The sequence below is a fragment of the Syngnathoides biaculeatus genome, chromosome 17 (genome assembly GCF_019802595.1).
Source record: "Syngnathoides biaculeatus isolate LvHL_M chromosome 17, ASM1980259v1, whole genome shotgun sequence".
NCBI classification, from domain to species: Eukaryota; Metazoa; Chordata; class Actinopteri; order Syngnathiformes; family Syngnathidae; genus Syngnathoides; species Syngnathoides biaculeatus.
In genome coordinates this window covers 11685377-11696430 of record NC_084656.1, presented here as the reverse complement: position 1 = coordinate 11696430, position 11054 = coordinate 11685377, and the positions used below count along the sequence as shown (strand labels likewise).

The 11054-nt window shown below is 44.1% G+C and overlaps 1 protein-coding gene across 1 annotated transcript; it reads left to right on the top strand.

Moving 5' to 3' along the window:
• Window positions 1-70: 70 nt before the first annotated feature.
• On the top strand, window positions 71-10966 carry ggcx (gamma-glutamyl carboxylase). Its single transcript, XM_061800995.1, has 15 exons — window positions 71-240; window positions 402-608; window positions 689-847; window positions 1842-2007; window positions 2070-2148; window positions 2219-2325; window positions 2395-2558; window positions 3808-4103; window positions 4295-4426; window positions 5563-5714; window positions 6794-6963; window positions 7039-7169; window positions 7968-8115; window positions 8606-8810; window positions 10329-10966. Exons 1-15 carry the CDS (start codon window positions 216-218, stop codon window positions 10486-10488), a joined length of 2301 nt encoding a protein of 766 aa, XP_061656979.1. The 5' UTR covers window positions 71-215; the 3' UTR covers window positions 10489-10966.
• Window positions 10967-11054: the final 88 nt, after the last annotated feature.

The window sequence follows — 11054 nt, the reverse complement described above, 5'->3', positions numbered from 1 at the left end:
AGCCAATAGACGGCGAGTGTCTCTTCGACAACAGAGCGAAGTCCCGCCCCCTGGGCCGTCTGCGGTTTGGGTGACACGTAAGTTGGTCGTCTCGTTGACGCGACTGGGCTGGACGCCTCCACCTGGGGCCGAGACAGTAGACTGGGAAGGACTTTGCTGTGCCCCTACCCCAAGATTACGACTATTTTACTACTTACATCTCAACATTTTGGACCATGGAGGCGAGAGACGCAAGTGCGGGTGAGCTTCTTAGCTTGACTGCGATTTAGCCAATTTAATCAACATTAAGAACTTGCATTTCAACGTAAAGGTGACACCTAAAGTGATCCATGGGAACTGTGTGATGCATGTGGAGGTCTTCCCAGTAAATTGTCCTTATTTTGATTACCATCATTTCATAGGCGCTTTAGTGGGCAGCGATGGAGAGCAAAAAAATGCAAAATCCGCCGCAGTCTCCAAGAAGAAAACAGGTCAAAACGCACCTCAAAGTAAAATGGAGCAGATCTTTGGCTTCAAAAAAGAGGATCTGACCTCTTGGTCCAGTCTGGTGGTCCTCCTGAACCGGCCCACGGACCCCGCATCCCTGGGCGTCTTCCGCTGCTTGTTTGGTGAACAGTAAAGCTGGGAAATGTGGAGGGGAATAAATATTTACCCCTGTGAGTAATATCATACTTTTGTGTTTGTGCAGGTCTCCTGATGGCCGTGGACATCACACAGGAGCGCGGGCTCAGTCACGTGGACTACAAGTACCTGGACGGCGCCCCCGTGTGCCGCTTCCCGCTCTTCAATTTCTTGAAGCCACTGCCCATGGACTGGATGTACCTGGTCTATCTGGTGATGTTCCTCGGTGGGTTGCACATTCATTCCCACCCCCTCACCAGCACTCCCCTCTCTAAGCTCAAGGGGACATTCTCTAAAGGGAGTAGTAGCTTTGTTCGCAAGACATGAAAGCACACATGCAATTTGTTGCTTTTGAGTCAGCCTGGATAGGTAGGCTAAGGCGCTCCTGTGACCCTTGTGAGGATAAGCGGCTAATATAATTACCTCTACTGATGAGCATTTCATTTACAATTGTCTTGTTGATGTTGACAGACGCAGCACACCAAAATGCCTTGCTTCCATTCTTACTAGGGTTTAAACCAGGGGTGCCCAGACTTTTTTTTACCCCAAGATCTACTTTTCAAGCAGCCAGGATCTCGCGAGCTACTGACAATGGGGGGGGGGGGGGGTGATGCTCCCAATGTTATCTTATTAATGTTACCTGATATATTATACTGTATATAAAAATATATGTATTTAGAATTCACAATTAGCTTTTTGTGCACTGTATTGTCTGTGCTTTCATCCAGGATCAGGCTGTGACAAGGTGGAATTTTCAAATTCCACACCATCTGATCCTGCATTTTCTACTTTGGCTTCAAACCAGACCTTTCCCACTCAGAAAAGAGAAAATCTCATCCAGTTGAATCGCTTTTTCTTCGATTATTCACATACTCCGACAGTCATTTCATCTTTAACGTTCTCCATTAATATCGAAAGTAAACATAAGAAGCATGTGTAGCTCGTCTTTGCTCTACGTTGCCCAGACTGTGTTGCTAACTAAAGCAGTGGTGGTGGACGCTGTCATTTTCAAACACATTGATGGGCTGCGTATGTACTGTAACTGTACTGTAATGTAATACTTTCAATTTGCACACGTGCAGTTTAGAGAGAAGATTGGCTGGTTTTTTTTTTGTTTTGTTTTTTCGGCACGCCGTCCCACAATCAACCAAGACTGCCTCTGATCGCGATCAACGCATTGAGCACTCCTGGTTTAAACCAATGTGTATGTCTCTCCAAAGGTGCACTTGGCATCATGCTGGGCTTTTTGTACCGTTTGTCCTGCCTTCTGTTCATCTCCACCTACTGGTACATCTTTTTCTTGGACAAAACGGCATGGAATAACCACTCCTACCTCTACGGCCTCATCGGCTTCCAACTCACGCTCATGGATGGAAACAGATACTGGTGAGTTATCATTTTAAGTGAAAGAAGCTACGAGGATTTTTATGTTTTTTTTTTTTTTTTAGGTCACTGGACGGCTTGAGGAGGCCTTCCATCAGAAACGCACACGTGCCGCTTTGGAACTACACTTTGTTGAGGACGCAGGTTGGCGCACGGTGGCCGATCATGTTCAGATGTGATGTTTCAAGTTGGCTAATGGTGCCGTCTCCAATAGATATTCATAGTGTACTTTATCGCCGGAGTTAAGAAGCTGGATGCCGATTGGTTGGAGGGATACTCCATGTCGTACCTGGCGCACCATTGGCTGTTTGATCCCTTCAAGTGGGTAGCATTTAGAGCGTGTCCCTCAAGTCCCAGCTCTCTCGAAACCAGGCGACGCTCTTGTTTCAGGATGGTTCTTCCCGTAGAGTTGGTGAGTTTGCTGGTGGTGCACGGGGGCGGCCTCATTCTGGACTTGAGCGCCGGCTTCCTGCTGTTTTTCGACACAACGCGGCCTTATGTGATTTTCTTCGTCACCTACTTTCACTGCATGAACTCGCAGCTCTTCAGCATCGGTGAGTTTGTTTCCCCACTATTATTATCACGACGACTTAGGCGTTTATGGTTTTATTTGTTAAAACAATCGTTCTATATGCACTCTGAGGTGAAAGCGTTTTATTTACGCATGTAAGAAAAAACATACCCCTAAAAGCAGCATGGGTCGGCTCCACCTCCTCCTTATATGCCACCACGGCACCGAAAACCAGCCACACCGGCTGAGGCGCCGCGTTCGGCTGTCACAATTTCTGCGAAGGCTGCGCGTCGGGCTTTGCGACGGGGCGGCTCTGAAAAAAATGCGTTACTCAATCACCTGCGCGCATAAAGCGCCCCGGCTCGACTGTGTTGCTCAGTATTGCGGCGTCTGTGAGCACACCCCTAAAGCAGCACCGCTCGGCTCTGTCATAAGCCACACTGGCCGGCTGCGATGAGCCGCGATGGCTCATCTCCGCCGCAGAAGTGGATCGGACGGGGATGCGGTTTGGCCGTGATGGCATACCATCTGAATATGACTCGAAACAATAGTGTAATATTGCCCCGGTAACTTCACTGGGTTGTGTAGTGTTGTCCTTTTTGAAAAGAGCTTCCGTGTCAGAAGGGGCGTCGGCGCACTGCGCGTTTTCAATGGCGGAAGTGACGATGACGTCAAGGACAGAGGACGCGACTAATATGGCGACCACTTGGATGTCGAGGGACACTCAATTGCGCAATTTTGCGCCTGGATGATGCACGATCCGCTCACATTTATTTTTTCGTATAGAGATTGAAGTTAAATATTATCGATTTTAGAATGTTTATAGGTATGACAGTCCCACTTTAAGCCAGTCACTGAAAAACTATTTGCTTTTTTGTGCTGTCTTTACAATGCCCTAAGATCCTGCCAAAGCCCTGTCTCAGTAGGGAAGTAGTAGAGTAATTGAAAGTATGTTTAAATGAGACATCTCAATTGAGAGAGAAACTATTTTTCAGGTTACGAGTTATGATTAGCCTGGGTTGTTAGTGGGAGTTACAGGGAGTCTTCTCTGCTTCTGCACTTCTGGTGCATTTCTTAGAAACCAAATGATATGTAAGCATTTTTTTTCAGGGTAATGTTGTAAAATGAGTTTGAAATAATATTCAAATGTATCGAGACTCATAGTTGGTGGTATATTTTCCAATTAAACTAAAGAAGGCATTTTTGGGGGGGAGGGGTGAATAATTAAATTGACAAATGTTTACCGGAGATCTCCTGCAAGGCTTGACTACACGTGATGTTACCTCCTGCAGGCATGTTCCCGTACACGATGCTGGCAACCAGTCCACTCTTCTGCTACCCCAACTGGCCGAGGAGGTTTTTCGGCCGCTTCCCCGCATTCCTCAACGTTGTCCTACCGCACACTTTGGTGGACCCCCAGTCCAGCTCCTCCTGCGTTTACCACGAAGCCCCCGGCCATGGGCGCCGGCGGTCGCCGACGGCATCCAAATCTCCTAAATTAGGATTCAAACACAAGCTGGCGGCCGTTTTTGCTGTGCTTTACATACTGGAGCAGTTCTTCCTGCCTTACTCCCACTTCATCACTAAGGTACAAGTGCTTATTTGCATCAACAATATGTAATCATGCTGGATCAGCCTTCTGGAGATTCAGTTTACTGTCAACAAAGCTTATCATCACTCACAGTTGAGCAATGGCGGTCAGCAAGGTCACAGGCTGCCCGATAAACGCAATCATTGTTCTGTCTCTGAGGTCCCGATTTGTTTGCTTTTGTCTGCCAGGGTTACAACAACTGGACCAACGGCTTGTACGGCTACTCGTGGGACATGATGGTTCACTCCCGCAGCCACCAGCACGTTAAGATCACATACAAAGATGGAAAAACGGGAGAGGTGGGATACCTCAACCCAGGGGTGAGTCAGTGTAAAAATTTAGTTTTTACCAGTTACCTGACACTTAAAGCGCCACTGTCATGAAATGCATTATTTTTAGTTTGTTATTAATGAAAAAAAGGCAGCCGGAATGGACCCATCCGTTTTTCCCCATACACCATGATTTTGACATATGGGTTTTTGTCACTCCATGAATGAAAATCCTCTTGAGGAATTTGTTTTCGAGAAGAAGCAGGAAGTGACGTACAGGGCAATACCCCACACAGGCAGGCTCGTATGTTTGTACTAGTTCTACCTGCTGGAAGGTAGCTCTTTGTTCCTTTGTGTTAGCCAAAATGCCGGCTCGCTGTATTGCTGGATATTGTTCGAACACTCGGGGGATGGATTCATTCTTCATACTTTTCAAAAAGACGCTGTTTGTCGTCAAAAATGGATTACACGGGTGCAAAGGATGAGTTTTGTGGGTTCCAAATGACAGGTGCGTGTAGAGCTATTAAAAAAAAGTAAGTTTTTTTTTTTTGGGGGGGGGTAATCATCTCAGAATGTAACACAAGATCTGTCAGGGGGGCTAAATGTGTCGATGTACCCGTCGGCGTAGAGGATGGCTTCGACCAGGGTGGCTCATACATGCTGTCTGAGAGTCTGTTGTTAGTTAGAATTAATCCGCATATCATCTAAATATGGCTCGAAACGATAGGGTAATATTGCCCCGGTCACATCACTCGATTGTTGAGTTGTTCTCTTCTTTGAAAAGAGCTTCCGTGTCCCATAGCAAGTGGGACAGCGTGTTTTCAATGATGGTGAATGTCCTGGTGTGAGGTCACGGACAGACGTTGCAGGCAATATGGCTACCACTTGGATGTCGAATGAGACTTCCGCAACTTTGCACATGGATGACGCGCTCTCCGCTCATATTTATTTTTTCGTATGGACATTGAAGTGAATAATGTCATATGGATTTTTCATTACAATATCTATTTTAGAATGTTTATAGGCATGACACTTGACCTTTAAATAGCACAGCTTGACTGTTTTCATTCAAAATACTAATTTATTAAATGATAAACTTTTTTATTATTATTTTTTTAAACCAGACCACAAGCACTGTTTGCATTATGTCCACTCTATATCTGGATGTGTGTGTCTGCGTGTGTCAGGTGTTCACACAAAGCAGGCGGTGGAAGGACCACGGCGACATGCTGAAACAGTACGCCACGTGCCTCAGTGACCTCCTGCCTCGCTACAACATCTCGGACCCCCAAATCTACTTTGACATCTGGGTGTCCATCAATGAACGCTTCCAGCAAAGGTGACCATAGCTCAGCGCCGAGCAACAACATTAAGTATACCTGCACATTCTAGATAGGCTCACTGAGCTCAGCTCTAGAGATATGTGGAAGTCTCTGCTTGCATGTTTGTCATCACGATAGCATCATAAAATTGTAGCACAGAAAATCCAAATATAAAGCAAAACACTTCTGTGGAGGTAAACCTTTGCACTTATTGAGCTGAATCTCAAACCATGCCTGTTTTTTTTTATTTGGAAAAGAAAGTGACCATATTTGCTTATTTGAGCCTTTGAGGACGATTATCGCAATTTTCGGCCTATAAACTGCGACTTTTTTCCACACGCTTTCAACCGTGTGGTTTATGCGTTGATGCGGCTAATATGTGCATTTTTTCTAACGTCCGCAAGGGGGCACTCGAGCGGAAAAGGTAAGGGTGAGACCGAATATTTGTGCCGAGGAACTGACTTTTACCGGCCTGGCCCCGTTAGCTCTGCGCTAGCGTGTTACTGCCATGTCTCAGTGATTTTTACCAGTATGTTGTTTTGTTTTTTTTTTTTAACCGGCCCTGTTAGCGTGGCGGTGCTAGTGTTAGCGCAGCAGCACTAGCGTTAGTGTGACAGTGCTAGCATTAGCGTTAACGCGGCGCCGCTAGCGTTAAATTCTCTGCGTATCGTCCTTTGTAAATATCTCGCGTTTCAATGTGGGCACTTGCGGCTTTTACACGGCTGCGGCGTATGTATGTACCAAATGGTATTTCCTTTACAAATGTACTGGGTGAGGCTTATAACCAGGTGCGCTCTGTAGCCTGGAATTACAGGTTTATTTTTTTTTTATTTAGTGTTTCATTTTTGAGTGTGAAAATCATCTTCTGTAAATGTATAAAACATATTACAAATACGCAATCCCCTACCTTATTTTTAACAACTAATTGAATTAAAAATAACAATAATCTAGCAGGAAAGTAAGTAGACACTTTTTACTTGCACCAGGACAACCTGAGTTTGTCGTTTTTGTGTTAGACAGGGCAGGTGTACCTAATGATGTGGTTGGTTAGCGTACGTTTCCGTGTGCGTCAACACTCACTCATACACCCTCCAAGGATCTTCGACCCGCGCGTGGACATCGTCAAGGCCGACTGGTCACCGTTCCGACCCAACGGATGGCTGATGCCCCTGTTGGTGGACCTTTCGCCGTGGAGAACAAAGTTCCAGGAGATTGAGAACACTTTGGATAACCAGACTGAGATCGTCTTCATCGCCGACTTCCCAGGTTACGCCATCTCCTTGAGGAGCTACGCAAGTGATGCGACACGCGTGTACTTACTATGTGCTGCTTACATTCCAGGTCTCCACTTGGAGAACTTTGTGAGTGAAGATCTGGGCAACACCAGCATCCAGTTGTTACAGGGTAGCCTCAGTGTGGAAATAGTGGAGGAGAAGAAGAACTACTCACTGCAGGCTGGGGATAACATACAGGTAAAAACCCCAAACATTATACAGTAAAGCCTCTGTTCTCGAACATCCCTGTTTTCGAATAAATCGGTTTTCGGATGAAAATTTCGAGATTTTTTTTTGCTTCTGTTTCCGACTGAAAATCGGTACTCGAACGCCCCCGTGTTGTGCGCAGCCAGACCAGCTGACCCACACACGCTTTGTTGTGAATTCCCAGGCCACCGAAAAAACCCGGAAATGACATAACGCACGCGGCGCAACCAGCACACCGTTGTTATTCTGTATAACGCAGCCTCTGTACACAGACGTGTCCCAGTAGTGACTGTTGTTTTTTTCTTCTTATCGAGAACTACCATATTCACCCCCAGTCATAGCTCCAAAGAAGGCAAGTTGCTTGTTTAAAGTTATTCTGCACTTTTGTTAATAAAAGAAAAAAAGTTTACAAAGCTGGGGGCAGAGTCGCTACAGACACGGCCTAGCGTACTCTACTACTAAAGCATACATTTTAAGCAAAAAATAAAAATATTTCTTCAATTATTTTATTATATAAAGAATTTAAACTATACATGTATTTCTACTATGCAGTTTATTATCAGGAAAAGCTATGAAAAATGCTTTAAAAAGCCAAATTTTTTTTGGTATGTTACACATTTTTTTTTTTCCATTCATTGAAATGGGAAACATCGATTCGGTTTTCGAAGAAATCATTTTTCAAACCATTTTTTTTTAACGGATTGTGGTCGAGAACTGAGGCATCACTGTATTTCTGCACATTTTAATGCATTCAATCAATTATTGGCCTTCATATATTGGATGGTCCAGGTTCCTGCTGGGGCTTACCACAGAGTGTACACAGTGTCTGAGGAGCCATCCTGCTACATGTACATCTATGTCAACACCACAGAGGCGGCGCTGCAGAAGAACTTCACAAAGCTGCTGGACCTGCAGGAGCGAATTCGCAACGGGACAGGTGACATTTAAAACCACTACAGCGCTGAAAAGCCATCAACATGTCCATTTTAGATTTAATTTAATTTTGAAAAGTGCACCTTTTTAAGACATTAATGCAAAATGACTTTTTTTAAAGACATTTATAACATTATAAAGGTCTGATGAACAACCTTCCATTTTCTGTAGAGCTTTCTCTTAATAAATTTGTAAAACAATATGTACATTTTCTTCATGTAGTTATTTAAAAAAAAAAAATCATTAAATGACATATTTATGCTTGGGCAACAAAGGCATAGCGCTATATAGAACTCTCCAACTCCCCAGTGTATTTGAATGTAGCTGCTGACAATAAATGGACAATTCACGTTCACACTTGTTGATAATTTCGATTATTCAGTCTCAGCAGCGTAGTGCATAAGTTCTTGGAGTGGAACGCAATATAATTAACAGAAGTACTTCAAGAAGAAAAAAAAAAAGAGATTAATCAGACTTGAATCTCACCCGGACAGAAACGGAACCTCTTCCGCCGGAGCTGCAGCCTCTCATGTCGACCGATGACGAAGACGGCGCCGAAGTAAATGCCACCGACCCGGTGGTGAGGCTCTTCCTGAAGCGGCAGCGGCGCATCAAGGAAGTGAAGAAACGCAGGGAGGCCAGTGTGCTGGAGCGACTGGAGCGCTTCACAGTCAAGAAGTACTACGCCATCCGACGAGGGTTAGTAAACTGGGGTGCAGGTATTCCAGTTTAACAGATTTAAAATTTGAGAGGCCCCACACATGAGGGAGAAGAATGTCTGTGCTTACTGCACTTACAGTGAGTGGTGTACTCCAGATGAACACCAACACCACACAAATATCTCCAAAAACAAATCACGTCTATAGAGCTCATGCATCGACGTCATCAAATCACATCACTCGCCGGAAGTGTCGGTCAAGCAAAGCATTGCTCAACGCTAAGTCAGTTGGAGACGACACGAATATACGCCTTATAGCACGACGGCCAGAGTTTTGTCCGATACCGTTAAACATTTAGAAGGTGATAATAAACGAAGGTACATGGAAAAATGAGAGACACTTGGCTTAGTTAGAGGACCCATATTTAATGCCGAAGTCGATGTTTTCACCGATAAGAAATTGGAATATTACCCCGCTTGTCTTGGGACAACTGGATCTACACATGTATCTGGTGAGTAATTTGTCGAGATTTACACGGAAGAGTTTGAAAGCGTAGAAAAGTCTGGACGCATACAAATATTTAAGTTGCTGGATCTGTTCTCAATCAAGAATAAATCCCAGATAGTGTTGAAGACACTCAGATTTTTTCAATACACATACCAATATTTAAATAAATGACCCCTGGTTTTACACAAACTCGCATTCATTAACTATGATTGAGGGGAAAAAAAAGACAGCGAGTCAATTCCTCCGTACACCAAAGTGTGTTGCGGCCACACGTTAACCTACTGTACCTATGTGTGACCGACGGTTTGATTTCTTTTTTTAAATACGCATTGGACTCATTTGAGAACAATGCATATTTAAAAAAAAAAAGTGTCAGGGAGACGTTTTTTTTTTTTTTTTAACGCAGTGTTCTCAAATGAGCCAATTTGGGATTATAAATACTTTTTGGGAATTCGAGATTGAGAAGAATCATACCTACCTGAAGTGAAACGATCGCTACACGGGCGTGTGTTTTTGGTTGGGCACCATCCATCACGTTTAATTGCCGAAATCCATCAATCTTTTCTGGTCTTTACAGCTGGTATTCCATAGAATGATCTCTTTGAATATCTGTCTCGTCTGTTGTGACGACCAACAGCACATTAAGTCTGCAGTTCAATGTCCCCCCCGACTGTCGAGCAGCTCTTTTTGACCGGCAATATGGCGCCGTCATGTGCAGGAGCTCTACATCCCGCAAACTAAACGTCTGGTGTAATACCAAGACTGACCTGTGATTGGAAGCAAGTCACCAGAGACTGCTGGAACATACACCCCAGTCCTCAGAGCTGTGAAGCAAAACATGCTAACCAGCCTTTCACTGTTCCACCCGCGCTATGCAGAGAAGGAAAAATCTCTTACACACCCCACACCATAAGATAATCACTGAGGATAATCTTTTGGCAATGTCCAATTTGGGGCCTTTGCTGACTTTGGCTCAATTTCAGACCCATTGTACAGTATGTGTGTACCCCGCTGAGTGGAATAAACTCATCATTAACTTTACTTCGTTTAGATTCTTGATGACCGCCATTGCGGTACGAAACCTGGCAGTGGGTTTGCCTCCACTGGAGCAGCTGACACAGGAAGTGGCTTTTGCAAACATGAAGGAACCCGAGGCAGAAGCCAACCAGGACGAGCGCCTTAAAGATGAAGTAGGTCATGGAGAACTCTAAAGAAGTTATTGCTGGATCATGTGGATTTTGTGCGTGTGTACTTCCTGGACTGTTACAACTCAAGACACACAAACACACAGATCAACAATGGACAATTATGTAAAAGTATTTTCCATTTGTGATTATTTCCAAACTAGGAAAAGTCAGTACAGTATTTTTGCCCAACATGCAATCTAACACTAGAAGGCCATGCTGTTTTTCTCCTTTGGCTGAAATGAGACCAGATGTGGGTTTTTTTTTTTAAACAGAAAGATTGGAGATGGATGTGAATGTTTATTAATTCTGTTGTTGGACAACTTTGATTACTTTTTTTGTAATTCAGGATCAGGTAAATGAGCAATTTTAAAATGTTGAAATACAGTATACTTGAGCAGGTTTATCCCTGCTATTGAGCAAGCTTCTATGCAAACGTCCATACTGTGAGTAAACAAAACCCTTTTGTAGTGACTTTTATAAAAATAAAAAGTCTGTGATGTCAGTAACGTTGTTTTAATCAGAAATGAGTCAGTTTCAACCAACCTCCGACACATTAAGAGTACATTTGTACCAGGAAGATTTGGTTCAAA